At 32.5% G+C, this 23723-nt stretch overlaps 1 protein-coding gene across 5 annotated transcripts in view; it reads right to left on the bottom strand.

The window, feature by feature from the left end:
* The window catches only part of ORC4 (origin recognition complex subunit 4), a 66071-nt gene that overhangs the window by 31284 nt on the left and 11064 nt on the right, over positions 1–23723 (bottom strand). For 3 of the 5 annotated variants that reach the window (XR_012506992.1, XM_074363621.1, XM_010950257.3), the window contains exon 2: positions 666–739. The exons of 1 other annotated variant lie outside the window; for it this stretch is intronic. Coding sequence is in view for 3 of the 4 variants with exons in the window: in XM_074363621.1 (XP_074219722.1) it covers positions 666–722 (57 nt within the window). In the remaining variant the exon portion in view is untranslated. Of the gene's footprint in view, positions 1–665; positions 740–1949; positions 2005–23723 lie in introns of those variants that run through there. One more of the 5 variants, XM_074363620.1, reaches the window with a different exon arrangement.

Raw genomic sequence — 23723 nt, forward strand, 5'->3', positions numbered from 1 at the left:
CTACAGCTAACATCATACTCAATGGTCAAAGACTGAATGCATTTCCCCAATAACAAAAACAAAGTAAGATTGTCTGCTCTTCCTATTTATTCAATATTATACTGAAAGTTCTACCCAGGGCAATCAGACAAGAAAAAGAAATGAAAGGCATCCAGTTTGGAAAGGAAAAAGTAAAACTATCTCTATTTGCAGATGACATGATCTTATATATAGAAAATCCCAAGGAATAAACTAAAAAAACTATTAAATAAGTGAGTTTAGCAACATTGGAGAATACAAGATTAACATGGAAAAATCAATTTCATTTAGATTCACTAGCAATGAACTAATAAAAGATAAAATTAAGAAAAAATTCAATTTACAATAGCATCAAAAGGAATAAAACAATTAGGAATAAATTTAACAAAAGAAGTACAAAACTCTGAAGATAATACTAAAGTGAAATTAGGGCACATTTAGGAAAACATGAGTAAAGTAAGATTCCACCTATCCAAAGACTTACAGAGGTTGAAATTAGGAAGTAGCAAAGATACTCTCCCCTTGAAAATGGAAAGAGTAATTCTTCACACATGCTAAGCGGAGAATTCCAGTTAAAATGATGACTATTTCTTTGATCACCTTTGCATGGTAACAAGACCTTCAGATTAATGCAAATATATACTAACCTGTGAAAGATATTCTGCTTGTATTAAGCTGTTACTCTTTGATTTACGACCGCTCATTTCAACAAACTGAAATCCTTAAAAAATTAATAAAAAATTTTAGCATGAATATAATAAAGACTATTGGCTTACATAGATTATGTAAAAATTTACTATTACAGAATCAAAGTACAAGTTTCAAAACATGAAAAATGTTGAAATTTCTCAAACTTTAAAAATTTCTCAGCTGAACTTAGCTGTAGCAATCAATTCACAATATATGTAAATCAAAACATCGTACTGTGTATCTTGAATTTATAAAGTGATATATGTAAGTTATTTCTCAATAAAACCAGAAAAAAACATTTCAGTGGCTCCTCTTTGTCTAAGTATAGGCTTATTTGACACTCCAATTTCACATTTTAGATGGTTCTTAAAATTACTCCTACTTTTCCTTTCACTCTACTGTTCACCTTCCCTTCCTTGCCTTCAAAAACAAAAAACAAACAAACCAAAAAACCCTGTGTTTCCTTTATATAGAATGTTTCTTCCTGCATCCATCCCACATGATCATTCCTTTCTGAAAGCCTTCACTTTCTTGCTCCACTCACCAATCACACAGTCATTACAGACTGGGTAAAATGTCTCTTCTGTACATATACATAATTGCCCATATTTCTCTTTATCCATAATCAAATCATACTAAACAAAATTTAGTTAATTGCCAGCGTCCCCAGATTGAGGATACCTAAAAACTCCAAGCATTTTAGCATAACACCCAAAATAAAATGGGCAATGATAACTGGAATGAAAAACATATATACCAACAACAACAAAAATGTTTTGTAAAATTCTCTTTAAGGACAACATACTCATAAACACCTTCAGCTAAAAGATCTAATTTTTTTAACAGTAATTTCCTGCAGAACTACTTTACTCATCAGGTAATAATAGCTCAATCAGAAATTGTTTCAAGTGCTTTGCACTTATTTACTTATTTAATCCTCAGAATAACCCTATGGAATAAGTACAATCATAATACTGCTTTCACATGCAAAGACAGAAAGGTTAAGTAACTTGACCAAAATCAAACAGCATGTAAGTCACAGAGCCAGGTAAACTCAACCAAGTTATACTTGATTACAGATAACTATTATTTATTTATTTATTTTTATTTATTTATTTATAGGAGTATATACTTGGTTATATATAACTAACTGCTACTTAGCCAACAGTTTTTAAAAATAACTTGAAGTAAGATCAGCCACTGTGACATATTTTATATTCATATTTATTAATTTCACATACCAACAATGAGACGCCAACCCTTGGAATGTTGTTTTCTTCTCTGGAAATGCTAAGAGGACAGCAGCTGAGCAAGGCTTTGACAAACAAATTGCAAGCAAGTCTGACTCCCCCTAACTATACAGCCAAGGCCTAAACCCCACAGGGCTTCCTGGCTCCAGACACTCAAAATGGAAACTCAAGAACAGAGTCCTCTACTGATGTCTTGTCCCTTAAGAAGCTTCTTTCTTAGGAGAAAAGTGGTTTTCTCAGCTACCCTACGGCACCTTCTAGCAGCCTTTTCTCTAAACAAGGCACTTTGCTTGCGAGTCTTTCTTTATATTAATGATTTTAATTTTACTCTATCTATTTTATTTTTTTTCCCTTAAGTCAGAGTTGTGTGTGGGCAAAAAAAAAAAAAAAAAAAAACAAAACTGTTTTAGCAACATGAAATGATATCCTCATCCTGGTTTAAGATACTCCTGACTCAAAAAGATCTACAAGCCAACATCTGAAATCACAGGAAACAATGGAAAAACTGTCCCCTAGACAATAAGAAGCGAATTTTTAAAAAGTGGAGGAGAGCTTTTACAATATACTTTATCTTTTTAGAGCTTTATTAGCTATTTCTTAGTACTAATGGAATTAAAATATGTTTCTCCCCATTTCATAGGCTGAGAAAACACTGCTCAGAAGAGCTAAGTAAAATGCCTGAGGCCACAGGGAAGGTGTCTAATCTGCCTCCCTGCATCAAGTACACTTCAGGTAAGCCACTAAAAGCTGCATTTTCTTCATTTGGTGATCATTCATGAAAGAAACATACACACTACTAGTTCTGTGCCTAACCTACAAAAATTTTGACTGCAAATTAAGTCTTAGTCAAAAGATTGTTTTTAATACAACCTGTCCCTCCAAGTAATAGTCAAATCTCCACACTATTACAAAGAATATTTTAAAAGACAATTCTAATTTTATAGATGAAAAGATGGGTTTCAGACTGAGAGATGCAAACCAGATATCTGACAAAGGATTTACATATAAAGAATCTTTAAAACTAAACAATAAATAAGTAGTCAAACAGAAAAATGGGCAAAAGGCATAGATAGTTCAAGAAAAGAAGTATATGGATGGCAAATAAACACATGAAAAAAATGTTGAAAATTATTAGTCATTAGGAAAATGCAAATTATAGCCACAACGAGTTATCAGCATATATCTATTTTAATAGCTAAGATAAAAAAGAAAATACCAAATGCGGGTGAAGATGCAGAGAAAACAGATCTCTTATATAACAACTGGTGAGAATGTGAAATGATATAGCCATTCTGCAAAGTTTCTTTTTGGCAGTACCTTAAAAAGCTAAACATACACTCACTATGCAACACAAATTGTACTCTCAAGTATTTATCCTACAGAAATGAAAATATATGTCCAAACAAAAACCTGTAATATGAACATTCATAACAAGTTTATTTGTAACAGTCAAAAAACCGAAAATACAGATATCCTTCAATAAGCCAGAGGACTTAAAGGAAATGAAACATTCATATACACAGAGGACTGTAACTGAGTTTAAAAAAAGGAAAAAAAAAAAGCAGTAACTACTGATACATGCAGTAACATGGATGGATCTTAAGGGCATTATGCTTAGTAAAAAGAAAAATTTCAAAGGCTGATCTCCAAAATAATTACATATTGTATGACTCCATTTTAAAAACCTTCTTGAAATGACCAAGCTATTTATAGAGATGAAGAACAGATTCATGGTGGCTAGGAGACGATAAAGGGGTTGCATAAAGAACTGTCTTTGTAATGATGGAACAGTTTGTATCTCTATTGCAGTGGTAGTCACACAAATCACAGGGGTGGGATCAAATCACAGAATTATACAAACAAAAGTGAGTGCAAGCAAAAAATGTTGAAAACTGAGTAAGATCTGTAGTCTGGTTAACCGTGTAATGCCCATGTCAACTTCCTGGTTTTGATACTGCACTATGTCACCCTTAAGAGAGGCTGGGTGAAGGGTTTATGGTTCACTATGAACTATTTTTGCAACTTCTGTGAGTCTACAATAATTTCAAAATAAGAAGCTTAGGAAAAATAAACTTCTAATTTTATAGCTTTTTTTCAACTGCTTAATGACAAAAATGAGTATTAGTGGTCTAACTAAATCTTTACTATCTGCAAATAGATGATTAAAGTAAGTTTGACTGAATTTCTCCTCAAATTTTACCAGTGGATCATGAGACTCCTCCTTCCACTTCCTACTGTGCTTTCTATACTATGACTGTACTTGTTAGTCTAAACAGTGGGACTAGAAATACAGTGTAAAAGGAGCTGAATTTCTATGCACAAGTAAGTCATCAAGTGCAAAAACTAGGTGACTACAATTATTTAGTTGTAGAAATTTTGGTAGAAGCTACTATTACTTATTTCTACTATTAAGAGGAACAGTAAAGTGGATAATCTCAAAGAATGGCTCATTCTCATACTACTTCTTTAACATCTACAGTTTCTGGATTATTGGTTTCCAGCAATCCTCCTCTCAAATTATGTTTTGCTAAAGTGAACAAACCTAATTTTCAATCTCAGACAAGTAACAACTGGTCTATTCTAATAATTTAAACCCAATCCACTTCTGTCATAGCTCCCTCTATCCCACTTTAGATCACTATTATTTCTTGACTGGAAATCTATGACAGCTTCTTTGTTGTCTCCAACAACAAACCCACTTTTTCATGTAAAAACCCTTCCTTCAGTTCCATCCTCAACCCTCAAAACTCTAAATTCCAAATTCCTTAACATCATTTAAAAGGAAGGCTCTGAATGCCTAGTTGCTCACTTTAGCTTACTGGCTCTTTCTCTTAATATTATGCCTGGAACAATCAACAATTGACTGTACCCTGACTCGCTCCAAGCTCAGGTCTTAGTTGACATATTATTTCCTCTGAAATATTTTCTGTGCAACCCCTAATCACTCCTACTCAGGGCAAAGTCTAAGGGTTATGTGTCCCTCAAGTGCTTTCAGGATGTATGCTATCTTCCCTTTCACAGAACTTAATTGGCACATAATGATGTAACTAACTCTGTATTTACTTATCTGCTTGCTCCACTGGACCACAGGCTCCTTGAAAGAAAGACTCAGGAATTTTTATCATTGCATACAAGTCAAGTAGTGCAATAATTGCATACAGTTGGCTTTCAAAAAAAATCTGATAAATGAATGTTAGGCAGTGAAGAATGTCCACAGGTGAACTAGCTGCCAAAAAGGAGACAGGTTAGATTAAATCAACAGCTTAGCTAAATTTAAAATTTTTGAATAATTAATTATATGCCTTAACTCTCAAAAAAAAAAAAAAAAACCCTGACAAGTATGAAAGAATAACAAGTTACAGAAATGTTATGTGTACTTATATATATATATAATATATATAATAAATACAGAATGATTTATACTTCACGTAAAGTATATACAGTATCATATTATCACTGTAGTGTCACAGCAATGGAAATTCAAAATGGTTAAAATAGTTAATTTGGTTACAAAATTTATTTCTTTTAACAGAGAAGTCCCAAGATTAACAAAAGATCAAGTACCCAATTTCTTTCTTTTCTTTCTTTTTTTTTTTTAACAAATAATCTAAAAATCAAGTGGCAATACAAAACTGCAAGTCTGTTGATACAACAGAAGCTAAAGTCAATTATTTAGAAAAAGATTATCAATTATTTATATCTTTTTATAATCTTGGATTGACAGTGTGCTAGTAACACATTAAAAAAAAGATTAGCAATATATTCTTCTTTCTAGAATTAGGATAGCATATTTCATATTTTATTTATATTACCTTCAATTAAGACTTGGAGTATTAAGAGGAATATTTAAAATGAAGATTATATTTAGTAGGTCAAAAATCTACATTTTTACTTATTCCATTAATATCTACAAGTACTCCGGTCATCCTCCAATTCATCATTTTAATTTTGCTGTGATTTGGAATACTCTTCCTACTAATTTCAAACTTGCAGTTACTGAATGCCAGTTTTATTTTATTTATTTTTTTAAACAGTTTTTTTATTGAGTGATAGTCATTTTACAATGTTATGTCAAATTCCAGTGTAGAGCACAATTTTTCAGTTATACATGAACATACATACATTCATTGTCACATTCTCTTTCGCCGTGAACCACCACAAGATCCTGTATATATTTCCCTGTGCTACACAGTACAATCTTGTTTATCTATTCTACATTTTGAAATCCCAGTTTAGGCAACACAGATTTTAAATCTATTACTGAACATATGAAAAAACAGTGTTCAAAGGCTTTCATTCTGAAGTTAAACCAGAAAAGCAAAGGCAAAAGAAGTGAAAATGAGAACAAAAGAATTTTTCTAGAAGTTTTAAATTTTTCTTAGAAAATAAGTCACATATGAGGAAATAAAAGAAGTATTAGAGGACACTCTTGAAGTCAGAACTGTCAGCAAGAAAAAGTCCAAAAAAAGACCACTTGTACATCAAATTTAAGATATATGCAAATTCAGACAGTCAAGGAGAAGCAGAACTTGAAAACTGAGATTGAGGGTAATATCAACTGTCCTTAAGAGCTTTGTCATCACCTAGTCCTAGATTTGAATTCTTGGTTCTGTGGCTTGACTTTTGCATATTAACCTTTCTAAGCCCTAGTTTTCTCCTCTGTAAAATTTGAGAGAAAAGTATTACTTAATTTATAGGGTTATTGTGAGGATTAAATAAAATCTTTCACTTGATATATCATGCTATCAAACCCCAAGCATGGTGATACACAGTACCCTTTATAAATTAAATTACATCGGAGAGAAAAACCAACGCAAGAAACAATTAGAGATGGAGGGGAAAAAAAACTGAAGCACAGAATCAGACTCTTGTTCTAAACAATTTCTTTGAGGGTACTTCAACAGTGCAATGAAGTATCAAGTACAGCTTCACTAAGGTACCCCAGAACTATGAGGGCAACTTCAAATGGTATGGATATTGAGTTTTCCTCAATATAAAATACTATAATTTTGAATACTAGTAATAAAAATTAATCATGGGTAGATCAACCTACAGAGTCACATGGACCCTAAAGACTCCAAAACACTAGTGCCATTTAACACCTGGAAGTGATTAAGACTGCTACACCCCATCCTCAGAGTTTCTGATTTAATACTAGGTCTAGGGCAGAGCTTGAGAATTTTGTTTCTGATAAATTCCCAGATGATGTTCCTGTTGCCAGTAATGGAACCACAATTTGTGAGCTACTGATAAAACTGACTCAATTATTGTGCATTCCACACCAAAGCTGGTAAAACTGATAAGAAGCCAAAGAAGATAAAGAAATCCATGGGTCTAGACAGCATCTCTTCAAACCAAGCTAAATCTAAGGTGAAAAGTATTTGAAGACCATGAGGGGAAAAACAGGAGAATTTGGAATAAAATAGGCATCAAGAAGCCAAGGGACTTTCATCACGGTAGATAAACAAATAAGCTTTGAAGTCCTAGAAAGCTTTTTACTAGATAGAAAAAGAGACCACAGACCATAAGCCACAAGGGGAAACAAAAAGAAGAGTTTCTCTTTCCTCCTGTTACTGAAAAATAACAAAAGATTTTTGTCCTATCATCTGATAATTTAGAGAGTCTTCTGAGGATATCCCCAAAAAGTATACAGTTCTGTGATCTATTTGGAAGATTCTTTTGGTTGCCTAATCACATAAACTTTTTAAACAACAGAGTGAAAAGACACGAAAAAAAATTTGTCATCCCCTGATATAAAAAAAAAATCCCAAACCTTTCTTTCCTGCAAAGAATTTTTAAATTGTTTTGATATGTGTATTTTAACAGCACAGAAGACAATCTTTTTATAATAGTTTTTAAAATTAAAAAAAATTTAAGTATAGTTGATTATAATAGTTTCTGATTCATCAATATTTCTTGGAACAAATTTAAATGTCTAGGCTGGAAAAAATTAAACCAAAAAATTAGTACCTAAAAATTACAGAAAGGCCAAAAAATATGTGCTTGATTCAGGAGATGAGGGCAGACATTTGCTCTGATGAAGCCAGCTAAATAAAAGAGCTAAATGAAGATTACAGTCTCACTGTCCCAATTACAAGATGAATGAGGAACTGGTTAAGCACTAATGTTAGAAAACTGTCGGAAAGACTGTGTCACTTACTATAATGCAAAGTATGTAGTATCCAGGAAGACAAGGGCAAAATGAATGAATATTCAAAAACAGAAAGAAAAGAACCCTATGCAATACACTTAAATCTTTTGGACAGAGACCACCTCCTTTTCTTCCCCCCAAGCAGTAAAAGTTATTATTCTGATATACAGTCAAAGTTGGGGGAAAAGAACTGGATTAGTGTCACCAAGTATGCCTGCATAGTTCTTGGTAAGTATCAGTGGGATCTTTGTTTACAAAACCTGAGCAACTTAAATCTGCCCTGCTTTGCCACTTACTCTACACATTGAACTCCAGAAAGTGTCACTTATGAAAACCTTACAATTGTAGTGAAAAAAGAATGGAGAAATTTACTAAGATTCACAGAAGAAAGACACTTTTCTTTTTCTTTTTCTTTTTTGCTAACAGCAAGATGTTTCAAATACTGCTCAGAATGAGATTACTCATGGAAAACCCAAGTAGACTACCACAGATAGTTTGTTAAGGGCAGTAAAGCAGGAAAACAAAAACCAAAAAACACAACTTTTCTTTCTGTTTACTTTATTGTTTCAATGTGTTGTTCTTGGTTAATTTATTGTTCTTGCCTTTATTTATTGTTGTGTTTATGTGAGATTTAAAGCTGGCTCTGAATTATATGACCCTTCTCTATATATTACCCCCAGACCAGAATACAAATATGGCGGGGACTACTCTTTTAAAAAACTTTAAATTTGAATACGGAATATTACTCATCCATAAAAAAGGAAACAATGCCATTTGCAGCATCAAGAATGGACCCAGAGATTACCATATTAAGTGAAGTAAGTCAGACAGAGAAAGACAAATATCATATGATAACACTTACATGTGGAATCTAAAAATATGATACAAAAGAACTTATTTACAAAACAGAAATAGACTCACAGACATAGAAAACAAATATATGGTTACCAAAAGAAAAAGTGTGTAGGAGAGATAAATTAGGGATTTGAGATTAAGAGATATATACTACTATACATAATATAGATAAACAACAAGGACCTACAGTATAGCACAAGGAACTATATCCAGTATCTTGTAATAATCTATAATGGAAAAGAGTCTGAAAAGGAATATAGATAGGTATACATAATGGAATCACTTTGCTGTACAGCTGAAACATTGCAAATCAACTTTACTTCAATAAGAAAAAAAAACCAAAAAACAAAAAACTAAAAAACCCTTTAAATTTGAAAAATTAAAAACTCTTAACCAAAAAACTAAAAATAAACAATGGCATTTTACCCATGTATAAATATGCACACAAAAAACTATCCAATTTATTCATTTATACAACAGCCAAGTAAAGCACACCATTTGCTGAACATTCACACGTACATTTACAAATAATAGATAAAATTTGTTTTACATTAATAGTCTTTCTCCTAGGTGTTCTTAAATGTCCAAATCTAAGGCACTGAACTGAAAGGCATCCTGGTCATGCTGTTCAAATATTTTATCTTCTTCTGGAAGTTGTCCAGAGAAAGAGAAAGCCAAAGCTACAGAGAAAATTAACAGGCATCTTTAAAATTTCTCTGAATTCTAATCATTCTTCTCATCTCTCTGATTGCACTGTAACATTCTTAGAGACCATGTAGTAGTATAAAGAGACAAACTGTAGGGCAGTTAGGTTATAGTCAATTCTTCAATGATAGTATTCCACTACTATATATCCCAGTGCACCTAGCAAGATACTTTTAATGTGGTATGTCCAGTGAAAGCATTTTTCTTCATAAAACAAGAGTAAAACTCACAAATTATTATACTTCCTAATTTTAAAAGGTGAAGAAAAAATCAGCCTGCCTGCATTAATGAAATTTTGGACACAAGGCAAACATTAAACTATAATTAGAAAACATACACAAAGAATCAACTGAGTATTTGCTTTACTCTGTATCAGTTTCCCAATTATCATCATGATCACATGGGAAAACTCTTCTAAAATATGATTTCTGGGTCTCAGTCATTAATCTAGGAATCTATACAATGTTCCCTGATTGACTCTGCTATACCATCAGGTCTAGAAACCACTGCCCTACACTATGGGCTCAAATAAATAAGTGGCATTGCAGCTCTGACTTTTCTACTATCTTATGTCATGTTGCAAAGTTCTAACACACACATAAAAGTGGATACCTACATATGTTGGAGAAGATTCTCAATACACCAATTCCAGAGCACTTCCATATTACAAATCAGAAAGGTACTGACCATTTAAAATTTATTCCTACACTGACAAAGGACAAAAATAACAAGAATTATTAAAATATGCCACCTGAGGCTGCCTGCTCAGAATAATCTATCCACATTACTCATGACATTAAGATCTCTACAACTTAACACACTTAAAATTGAAGGGATGATAAAAGGAGAAATACTCCAATATATTCATTAGCAACTAGTTATCATAACTATACTTAGAATTTCAGACTTTTAAAAACATGTTAACTAAAGCAGAACAATTAAATGATTAAGTTCAAAATTCAATCATGTGTATATTCAGTTTCCACTTATCAACTGAGGTGGTATATTTATCATAACTACCCATTCGTATGCTTTCCAAAACCTACATGTTGATAGATTCCTGAGAATTATGAAGCATGCCCTTTTCTACTCCTGAGATTCCATAAACAGTTATAGCTCTTTTTTCTAATGGTGACTTCCTCAGCTCTAAGCCTACACTCAGAGTTTCTACTTCTACTTCATTGTCTCTACATCATATATCTTACATTAATTCTATTTGGCCAACAATAAAAATATTTAGGGATATCTCTTAACACTTAAAAACATAACCAGAAAAAGAAATCATTAATAACTTATTTTCAAATGTAGTTCAATATCCAGTCTGATGTCAAGTGGTTTTCCATCCTACAGATGTTAAACAAAAATCTACTAGGTATGAACAATTAACTTAACCTCTTCATCTTAGGCTAACCACTCTCCTTTGGACTAACAGAGTACTAAACCATGAAGGGAAAACCAATGTAGACAGACTCTTCACAAAGTCCCTCAAGTCAGATATTTTTCTGATTTCTAGTCAGCTGACCAAATACCTCTGAGCATGCTGACTAGCAACAACATACAACATCTATATCATGACAAAATTCAAACTAATTTTTAATATTACTGTCTTAACTTAGAATTACCAAATCTTACAAGGGCACAGATCATGAGACTTGTTTTGGAATACCAGCAGCAATACCTGAGAATAAGTTGTGCAATAAATCACTGAATTAAGTTAATAAAATAAATGTTTCAAAGTCAAAAGCAGATTACTGCTTCACCAAAATAATACTGCTGTCTTAAGTCACAAGTTCTTCATGCCACAGATTTTAGGCACTCAACTTGTTGTCAGCTGTAAAAACTAGATATAAAATTTTGGGTGATATTGTTATGTGGTGATATCATTTCATGATTAAGTTCCTTTAGCCCAAGAAATTAATAACATGAAATAACAAGACCAAACAATATGTCTCTAGCATATTTTTCAATTATCATGTGTGTGAGTTTTTGTATGTACACGTGTATAAGTTTTATATATATATTTATTTGTCTACGAAACACATATAATTTTCGTGGTGACAGGCTGGGTAAGATGTAGCCCAAATGTCGGGGATCTGTGATCTGATCATGGCCTCTCATCTCAGAGGAAAAGAGAGAGGTGGCCATTGCTATTCCAACTTCCTTCATTGTGCAAGTCCCTCTTGCACCTGCTGAGGTATTCCAGGGGGCCAGCATGCTTTGCCCTGCCCTTCATTTTACTTTTATTCTCTTTTGGGAAGCCAGACATCAAATACTAGGACATTCAAAAGAAACTGCATATATGACAGAAATTAAGAAGTCACTGTGCATGCCCAGGGAAAAGTATAGGCTCAAATCACCTGAAAAGACCTTAAGTTTATACGTCAGGTTGATCTTTGGCACGGAGGCAGACCACAACAATTACCAAAAAAAAAAAAAAAAAAAAAAACAGTAAAACAATAAACTAAAATAACAACAAAAAACCAGCCAACACTGCAGAATGAGAAAATCTGATTTCCAGAATTACCAAATCATTAAATTCAAATGCCCAGTTTTCAAGTTAAAAACATCAAGAAACATGAAGAAACAGGAAAGTATGGCCCATTCAAAGAAAAATATAAACAGAAGTCCTTTAAAAAGACCTGACAGCAGATCTACTAGGCAAAGACTCTAAAACAACTGTCTTAAAGATTCTCAAAGAATAAAAGATGTGCAAAAAGTCAAGAAAATTATGTATGAACAAAATGGAAATAATATCAATAAAGAAACAGAAAATTGAAAAAGAAATTCTGGAGCTGAAAGTACAATAACTGAGGTGAGGATTTTAATATAGGAATTAGAAGGCAGATTTGATCAGGTAGAAGAAAGAATCCATGAACATGAAGACAGGACAATAAAATTTACCAAGTCAGGAAAATAAATAGAAAAAAGACTGAAGAAAGGTGAACAGAGCCTAAGTAATCTGTGGGACAGCATCAAATGGGCCAATATAAGCATTGTTGGAGTCTCAGAAGGAAAAGAGAAAGAAAAAACGGAGGAGAGAACATATGAAAAAAATAACAGCTGATATTTTCCAAATTTGATGAAAGACATGAATATGAACACCCAAGAATCTGAACAATGTAACAAGTATGATGAACTCCAAGAGAGCTACACAGAGACACATTATAATAAAGCTTTAAAAAACAGAGAAAGTCTTGAAAGATGCAGGAAAGAAGCAACACTTCACATACAAGAAATTCTCAGTAAGATTATCAGCAGCGTCCTCATCAAAAAATTTGGAGACAAGGGAGTGGTCAGTATTTTCAAACGCTAAAAGAAAAAAAAAAAAAAAAAATCTAGTCACCCAAGCAGCGTATATCCAGTAAAACTACCTTTCAAGAGCAAAGGAGGCCTGAAGACATTCCCAGGTAAACAAAAGCTAAGGAATTTGTTACCACTAGACCTGCACTGCAAGAAATGTATAAGGGAGTTCTGCTAGGTGTAATACAAGATGCTAGACAGTAACTCAAAGCCACATTAAGACATAAAAATCTCAATAAAAATACATAGGCAATTTTAAAAGCTAGTATTATTGCAACTTGGTTTTTAACTATTTTGTTTTCCACATAATTGAAAAGACTAATGTACTTCAAATAACTTATTTATGTTTTTGGGTACACAATATATAAAGATATAATTCTGTGACATCAACAACTGAAAGGGGTGGAGATGCAGTAGTAAACAAGCAGATATTTTGGTAAGTTATTGAAATAACATAAACAGGTATTAACTCAAACTAGAAGGTTGTAACTTTAGAATTTTCAAAGTAACCCCTATGGTAACTGCAAAGAAAATACTTATGAATTTACACTAAAAGAAATAAGGAAGTTATTTAAATGTTTCCCTACCCTCTCCCCCCTAAAACCAACTAAGCACAAAAGTAGACAGTAATACAGAAAATGAGGAACAAAAAAGCTATAAGACATATGGAAAACAAACAGCAAAATAAAAGAAAGAATTCCTTTCTTATCAGTAATAATTTAAATGCAAAAGATTTAAACTCTACAATCAAAAGACAGAGATTGGCAGAATGGATAAAAAACATTATGCAACTATATGTTGTCTACAAGAGATTCACTTTAAATCCAAAGACACATTTAGTTTGACAGTGAAAGAATGGTAAAAGACATTCCATGCTTATAATAACCAAAAGAGAGCAGAGCTGTCTATAGTAATATCAGACAAAATAGACTTTAAATCAAAAATGGATACAAGAGACAAAGAATTGTATTATATATTAATAAAAAGTTCAACACAACAAGATTTAACAATTATAAACATTTACACACCAAGTAACAGACTATCAAAGTATATGAAGGAAAAAACTGACAGAACAGAGAAATACAGTTCTACAATAATACGTGGAGATTTCAATCCTCCTCTTTCAATGGATAGAACAACCATACAGAAAATAAGTAAGTAGACAGAGGACTTGAATGACATAATAAATCAACTAGATATAACATACATATTCAGAATACTTTACCCAAAAATAGAATACACATTCTTCTCAAATGCACATGGGTCATTTTCCAGGATATACCATATATTAGGACACAAATTAAGTCTCAATAGATTTTAAAAGATAGACATCATACAAAGTATCTTTTCCAACGAAATTAGGATGAAGTTAGAAATATAAGAAAAGAGATAGTTTAAAAATATGTGGAAATTAAAACAACACACACTTAAACAATCAATGGATCAAAGAAGAAATCACAATGGGAAATCAGTAAATACCTAGAGATGACTGAAAATGAAAACAAAATATACCAAACTCATGGCACACAGGTAAAAAGGTGGTAAAGGAAAAATTTAGATGTATCAACTCTCAAATTTAAAAAGAAGAAAGATTTCAAATCGATAACATAATCTTTAACCTTAAGAAACTATAAAAAGAGTAAAACAACTAAGCCCAAAGCTAGCAGATGGAAGGAAGTAACAGATCAAAGCAGACAAATAGAAAACAGAAAAACAACACAGAGAATCAATGAAACCAAAAGTCATATCTTTGAAAATATCAACAAAATCGACAAATCTTTAGCTAGATGGACTCAGAAGAAGAGAGGAAACTAAAATTAATAAAATCAGAAGTGAATGTGGGGGCATTACTATCAACTCTACAGAAATAAAAAAAAAATTATAACAGTACTATAAACTGCATACCAACAAACTGAATAACCTGGAAAAAAATGGAAAAATTCATAGAAACACAAAATCTACCAAGACTAAATCACAAGGAAATAGAACATCTGAATAGACAAATAACTAGTAAAAAAATCAAACTGAATCAAAAATCTCTTGTCAAAGGAAAGTGCTGGACCTGATGGCTTCACAGGGGAATTTGACCAAAAATTAAAGAACATCAATTCTTCCTACACTTCTCCAAAAACTGAAGAGGGAACACTTTCTATTCATTCTTTGAGGCCAGCATTACCTTGATACCAAAGGCAGACAAAGACACTAGAAGAACACTACAGCCCTATATCCTTATGAACATTGATGTAAAAATCCTCAAAAAATACTAGCAAACTGAATTCAGCAGCATATTAAGAAGATTTTACATCATGATCAAATGAGATTTATTCCTGGAATAAAACGATGGTTCAACATACAAAAATTGATCTATATAATACTTCACATTAACAGAATCGGGGGAAAAAAAACGGAATTATCTTAACTGATGCAGAAGCATTAAAAATTCAACTAAACAAGGGAACAGAAGTTAATGATATCAACATAATAAAAGTTTTATGAAAAGCCCACAGTGAACATCATGATGAAAGACCGAAAGCTTTCCCTCTGTGATCAGGTAAAAGGTAAAGATAACTACTTTTATCCCTTGTATTCAACACAGTACTGGAAGTTCTAGTCTGAGCAATTAGGCAAGAAAAATAAGGATATCAAATTGAAGCAGAAGAAGTAAAACTGTCTCTGGTCACAGATGATATAATCTTGTATGCCGAAAACCATAAAGATTCCATAAAGAATTTGTTCAAACTAATACATGAATTCAGCAAAGTAGGATACAAAATCAATACAAAAAAAAAAAAATCAGTTGCGTTTCTAAAACAATCTGAAAAGGAAATTAAGAAAACAACTCCATCTACTACAGCACCAAACAGAATAAAATATTTAGGAATTAACATAGCCAAGGAGGTGAAAGACTTGTACAATGAAAATTACAAATCACCACTGAAAGAAACTTAAGAAGACAAAAATGGAAATACATCCCATGTTCATAGATTGGAAGACTTAAAACATTGTTAAGACGGCAACACTACCTAATATGATTTATAGATTCAACACAATCTCTATCAAAATCCCAGTGGTGTTTTTGGAGGAAAAGAAATACCCACACTAAAGTTTACATGGAATCTCAAAGGACTCTAAATAGTCAAAACAATCTTTAAAAAATAACAACAAAGCTGGAGGGCTAACACGTCCTGATTTCAAAACTTACCACAATGCTAACCAAAACAATGTGGTACTGGCATAAAGACAAATATACAGACCAACAGAACAGAAAAGATACACACACACACAAACACACACACACACACAAACACACATTGTCAAATGATTTTTGACAACAGTGCCAAGGCCATTCAATGGGCAAGGACAGTCAAAAAAAGATGCTGGGAAAATTAGACATCTACATACAAAAGAATGAAGCTGGACCCTTACCAAACACAATATATTTAAAAAATCAATTCAAAATACATCAGAGACCTAAATAAATGACCTAAAAGTATAAATCTCTTAGAACAAAACATTGGGCAAAATCTTCATGACATTTGATTTTGCAATAGATTCTTGGATAGGACACCAAAAGCACAAGCAAAACAAACAAACAAAAAGAAAATAAAAATACACTGGACTTAAGAAAAATTGTAAATTTGTGCATTAAAAGACACTATTAATATAAAAAGGCAACCCACAAAATGGGAGAAATATCTGCAAATCATTTATCTGATAAGGATTAAATATATATATATATATATATATATATATATATATATATATATATATATACATACACATACACATACACACACATATAACTCAGCAACACAAAAACAAATAACCCAATTCAAAAGTGGGCAATGGATTTGAATAGACATTTCTCCAGAAAAGATTACAAATAAGTACATGCAAAGATGCTCAACATCACTAATCATTAGGAAAATCCAAATCAAGACTACAATGATACACCATCTTACACTCTTTAGAGTGGTTACTATCGAAAAAAAACAGAAAAAACAAGTGTTGGAGACAATGTGGAGGTATTGGAACATTTTGTACTATTGGTGGGAATGTAGAATGGTATGGCAGGCTGTGGAAAACAGTATGGAAGTTCCTCAAAAAATTAAAAACAGAATTACCATATGGTACAGTCATTCCATTTCTGGGTATATATACTGAAAAGTACTGAAATCAGGGTCTCAAGGAGACATCTGTACACCCCTGTTCTTAGCAGCATTATTCACAATTAATAAAGCATGGGAACAGCTCAAGTGTTCATTGTCAGGTAAATGGATAATCAAAATATAGTCTACACATACAATGGAATGTTAAACCTTAAAAATCTTGATAATGTGAAAATAATTATACAAAAAAATGAGTGAAATTTCACCTAACTAAAAAAAAAAAAAAGAATAAGAATGCAAATTTTTCATTTTTCACAGTAGGAAGACAATACTGTCCAAAACTGAAACACAGTATTAAAAAGGAAATTTTTTTAAAATCTTAGATTGGGATCCTTTATAAAATCTCTTAAATAAATCTTCAAAGTTCAGCAATTCCTACAATTATTACTTGGTTAAATTCAGGGAAACTACACATTAGCAATATCACTATTGGTAACCCAAGATAAGATGTTTCCTTGAGTATATAATATTGGTATAAACACAAGTGCTGGCGTGTACACCCCTCCACCCCAACTATTCACCAAAATGGAGAATCTAGAAACCACTTCATAGTATTTGTCACTTAAAAGAGCATTTGCCACATTTATACATATTTACATATATACATATATTTGTTCACATAGACACACACAATATATTCACACACATATCTTATTATTTTTCCTATTACTACCTTAAAGGAGAAAACCAGAAATAGAATCAGTGGATTAATCTGTCAAAGAAAAAGAACCGAGTAGCTCAGCTAAGTAACAAAAAATAATCTAGACCAGGTAAAATATTTTTTTTAAGTTTTATTAAAATCTTTTGAAGTACTATAAAATAACCTGCCTTTTGAATGAAATACTGCAAAAAGAGGGGCAAGTTTTATTTGTTTGCTAATTATTTTTGGTTGACGCAAACTGGGTTGAGTGAAGCACCTTAGCCAAGCCATACAAAAGTAAACTAGTACTTCAAAAGAATGGTCAATGAAATGACAACATAATGAGAAAGGAAAATAAGATGAAGCCCATAGTAGTAATGTGAGCAAGACTCATAAAACTGTACGCCAAAGAGAGCATTTACAAGAGAAAAACGGTGAGAACATGTCCTATTTACTTAGTTTCAGAATTGTCCAACTAGGTCAAAGAAACAAAAAATAGTTTTTCGTATCCTGCAGATCAACGGGTTCCAAGATAGTTGGTGCTAAATGATCCTCAAAGATAAGGAAAATATTTAAAAAATTTTTAAATTTTACTTACAAATATTTATTAAAAATAAGAACAAAATTAAGCTTAGATAATATTTAATCAATATCTTCACTTGATCCTTGTGTTAGTAGGAGTCCTAAGAAAAGAGTGGGAGATTAGTAACAGATAGGGGTTACAAGTGGCACCATCATATGTTTATTCAACTTCAGCTTATTATCACATAATGTAGGTAAAATGGGCCCAGTTGGATGAAATTAATAAATCCAGTTAACTTGCTGAACTTAAAGGCATTGTTATGATGTTTTAAATGAAATAAAAATGACTCAGGTGTTCCAATAAATTGCAGATCTTTCATGGAATGAAAAGTGACCTCCTGTCAAAAGCATAGTGCTTAGGAAAAATACCCTCCAAACAAAAATATTTTATGTAAAACTTCCAGGTAAAAGTAGGAAAGAAGCTGCTTTTTGAAAGAAACTTGTGCTATGGAGAGAGAACTTTGAAAAAATTTTCATCTCCGATTTTGTGGCTGAAAATGGTATATCACTTATAAAAATTCTTACACATATGCACTTAAATAAACTTACTAAGAGAACTTTTTAACGTATTGACAGATATTCCTGCAAAGATTAGTAGAAGTGAGTTTTATAACCATTTAAGAATATAAAAAGATACCACTTTCCAATCAGTTTGCAAAAGCGACTAATTTACATGAGAGAAGATGAAATTTACTGACAGAATTCCTACAACCTCCGTAAAGTTGGAGGATGGGACTGAAAATAAAAAATATACAAATAAGCATTATTTTCTTCAATAATCTTTTTTTGGGGCAAAAACCTAAGGTTCCAGCAGAGAAGCATATTACTTTGTCACAAGAACTCTTAGTAAATTAAAAAAAAAAAGTATCAATTCTCTCTTGCTGAAGATGACTAAAGAAAACATTGAAAATAATACCACTGCCAATCTCCATTTAATTAGGTAAAAGTTCTGAAATACAAATTCTACTACTGGTTATCTAGTGCCTAACTCTGTATGGTTGACATTTTTCAAAGAAGAGTAAGAATGAACAGACTAGAACTCTGCCACAAAATGTTCTTGGTTAGATAAGCAGTCAAATAATGTAAAACAAAAGGCATTTTAGGAGAAATCTATGAAGTGTTTCCACGTTTTGTTATTGTTCCTTGAAATGAAACAGGTAAGAATATATTTAAGCTGTTTTTCAGTGAGCTAGAATTAATATCCACATCTCTTTCCACTTGGAGTATTTGTAGCAAGATATAGATTAAAATAGTTAAAAGAATTGTTGACAGTGGGGGAAATAAGGGACAAAACAGGTATAAATTCCAAGTCAACAGAGAAGCAAACATATTGTTAGCACTCTTAAAGAGATCAGGTTGAAAACGTTGTCTATGAAATTATATAGATTTAGTAATAAGTCAAATTGGAGCACTGTTTCTGGTAAGATGTTTTCTTGAGTTCTCCAGAACTGAAGCATAACTTCAAATAAAATTACAGCTTTTTGTGATTTCTAGATAAACTTGCCACAGTGGAGTAACTGCTGACAATTTTATGAAATCTTTTTTTCTCCTCATTTGTACCCAGTGAATATAGAGGGGTATAATTTACTTAGGAACTCACTCAGATCAAATAAATCCAAGGCTTAATAATCTTTGGTCTAATCATATGATGACATGCTATTTTCTTCATTGATATTAAAATTAAGAAAAATATTTTATAACATGTAATACTCAAAACTGACCAAATAATTAACACAGAAAGGTTTGCAGTTCTCCAGAAAAGCCATACTGTCTCTCACCTCGGCGTTTTCAATACAGCATAGCAGTGTGCCTGGAACCACATACACACATGGAGACACATCCTCACACATATACCTGTATATATCATACACATACATATGTATCTTTTAGTAAATGTATTTACTTTATAAAGTATCTATTTGAATCCTGACACTGAATACGCCCATTGGGTTGTTTTTGAGAACATGATGGTTAAATAGTCACAAAATAAGTAAACACCTTCAGTAGGGAAATCATAGGCTTAGTAACATGAAATCTTCAGGAAAAGAAATTTACAAATTAGTACAGTATTTTATGATTAACATAATCATAAATTATGATTACAAATGATGAAAAGTATAAATTCTGCATTAACATGAAACAGTAAATAAAAAAGAATATTGGGAGGACTTCTTTAAAACGTATCTAAAAATATATTTACTTCTGAACTATGAAATGAAAGAAAAGCTAGTGAAAGAAGCAACACAAAACCTTTCAGCTTCTGGAATGCACTGTATGACTTCACTGGAACTGATTTATCTCATAACTACATCAGAAATATTATACTGGCTAACAGTAGTCTACATTCTCTGAGCACATGGAATCTGACTAGAAACATGCTGAATAGAAGAAATTAAGCTTGTGAATTAAAGCTAATGTGCGTACTTGGATGGATAAACAGTATAAAGAAAACAAAGACTTAAACCAGTGAAAATGTCACTTTTTGAAAAGAGGAGCGTATCATATACGGGACTCAAGATTTAAGACTTGGGCACTAATGTCAGTGAATAAGGAGAGTGGATATATGGGCAATATTTTTTCTGAAAAGCTCTGAAGTACCCATAAAGTACACTATTGTACTTTTCTGCAAAAGCAATTATTCCAGGGCATATGCTCAATTTGAGAAAAATAATGAACAGTCCTACCCACTACTTAAATAATTCTTTCCTTTGACATGCTCACACAGTTGAATTTATGTAAATGTAAATATGATACGCTACAACTTCAGTGAATTAATTAGCAAATGTTAATTAAACTATTTTTGTAAGGAAACTGAAAATAACATTGCCTTAGAGAGAAATCATTTGAGGATTTCTAGAAATTATCCATGTGAACCCCAAATCTTAGAATTTTCCCTAAAACCTTTAAGAACAGTATGTTTCTAATGAGACTTTCAGCTTATGCAGGAAACATAAGGAGACCAAATTCTTACAATTTGAGTACTACGGCCAAAAAAATTATGCTCTTCAACTGTGCTTACTCAAGAATACTAATGAACACACAGTGCGTCCCACCCCGGTCCCATCAGCAGGTTTAAGTAAGTTTGCCATGATAGAAGAAAACTTAAGTTTAAACATTTTTACTGTAATAGGATCTTAAATTTTTTTTTTATGGAAGAGAATGCTAAAAAGGATTAAAAAAAAAAAAAAAAAGACAGCTTAGAGGTTTTTCTTATACAACAGCATACTATTAACAGGGGAAAACATTATCCTTTTCAGACTCCAAACCAGGAAAATGCTCAAAAACTAAAGTTATTCTTTGAACTGCAAAATAACTGTACATCATAATGACTTTAAGGCAATAAAATATCCAAAGCATCTTCATAAAAGTTACAGACTCACTTATTTTTAGCAAGATCACCAAACATAACTCCCTCATTTTCACATGGGAAAAACTGAGATGCAAATTTACGCACAGATCCAGTGGCAGGCAAACCTAGGTTAAGAACTTGGGTGCAATATATCCATCCTTTTTCGCAAATTTTTCCCCCTTAAACAGTTAAGTGAAACAGCTAACTGATGGTCAGTTATTGGCAGATAGGTTCATATACACTGTTTTAATATTGATGGCATTCTTTTTTTTTAAATTGAAGTATAGCTGATTTACAACATTGTGTTAGTTTCAGTTATACACCAAAGTGTTTCAGTTATACACATACATATATATGCTCTTTTTCAGATTCTTTTCCATTACAGATTAAAGTCATTCTTTATACAACCTTTTCATGTAAACACCATTCTCTTTTCTAAGAAAATGCTATTCCTTAACCACTGAAGTAATGAAATAAAAAAAAACCCAACCTCATTGAAATAAAAACACCCAAGAACCATAAATAAAAGCACCAGTCTCCTTATTAAGGCTATAAGGAGTACTCAGTACTTTAGGTGAAAAAAACTCCACTATATCCTAACCAATCAATTTCCTAATTCTCAAATAAAACAGAACTAACTCATCATAGATTATTCCTTTAAAAAGGCAACAAACAGGTAAACAGACATGGAATTTCCAACATTAGATCTGTGGTGCAATCTACTTGTTAATAAAAATGGTGTTTCCTAAGTAAACAGGAGAAAGCACAAGGGGGAATACTCTTTTCTTCCTTCGGAGGAACACCAGGCTGCATAACAATGAGTCAAACCTAACAAAGGGGTAGGCTAGGAAGTACAGGTTTTCCCTTTAAGAAGGCTGACAGTGTATACTAGCTTACCTAGACTTCTTTCAGAAATGTCACTGATGTTACAAAAGAAACAACAACAAAAAGGATAAATCTGTGCCATCAGGAAAGCTAAAAAGCTGAGATGACCTGAACGCTAAAGAATTTCTGGAAGGTACAAAGCACATGGGCTAAAAAGCCAGCAGAAAAAAGGGAGTTACAACACAATATTTCTAAAAGAAAACTGAGAGAAGTTTGCTCAGCAGAACTCCAGAATAACTCTAAGAGCTTAAGTAGCAGGAAGACAAAAATTATAAAGACAAGGAAAATGAATGGTAAAGAGGCTTCCCAGTCTCTACCTGAATACTCTCATTAGCTCCATTTATCCCAACTGAGGGCAACAACTATAGTTCTCTATGTAAGGTGAGAGCTGCTTCAGAAGATACCTAGAGTCCGCACTGAGATCTGAGAAGGGAAGGTGGTGCCCCAGATAACTTTCTGGCCCTCTTGAGAAATATCTCATACTCAAAATGCAAGGCTCTCCTTATATCCGAAAGGAAAATTTGGTATTTGCACTTTAAGTAGCCTCCAAAATGGCTCCCTAAGGTTCTCATCTTCTACTCTGCTTGTCTGAGTAATCCTCTACAACAATATAGAGCTGGCTAGTATAACCAACAGGTTATTGTGGAAATAATAGAGTGTGACTTTGGAGGAAAGGCTTTGACTTCCCCTGGACCTCCTGCTCTGGGTGAAGCCACCTGCCATGTAGGGAAGAGTCAGGCAACCCTATGACGAGGTCCACATGGTAAGAAACTGAGGCCTCTTGCCAGGAGTCAGTAGTAACTTGCCAACCACATGAGTGAACCAGTTTAGATGCAGATTCTCCAGCTCCAGTCAAGCTTCTGTATGACTGCAACTCCAGCTAATATTTTGACTATAACTTGTGAGAGACCAAGAACCACAACCATCTATCTAATCTGCTCCTGAATTTCTGACCCACAGAAACTGTGTAAGAAAATAAATGCTATTTTAAGGAACTACTGGTTGCAACTGTTTTAAAGTAGCTTGGCTTGCTACACAGCATCAAATAACTAATATACCTTTTTTTAGAATTTATAAAAAGCAATGAAAGTACTGATAATCTAGTTATTAATATTGAGAGTCAGTCATG

This window comes from Camelus bactrianus, chromosome 5 (genome assembly GCF_048773025.1).
Source record: "Camelus bactrianus isolate YW-2024 breed Bactrian camel chromosome 5, ASM4877302v1, whole genome shotgun sequence".
Taxonomy (NCBI): Eukaryota; Metazoa; Chordata; class Mammalia; order Artiodactyla; family Camelidae; genus Camelus; species Camelus bactrianus.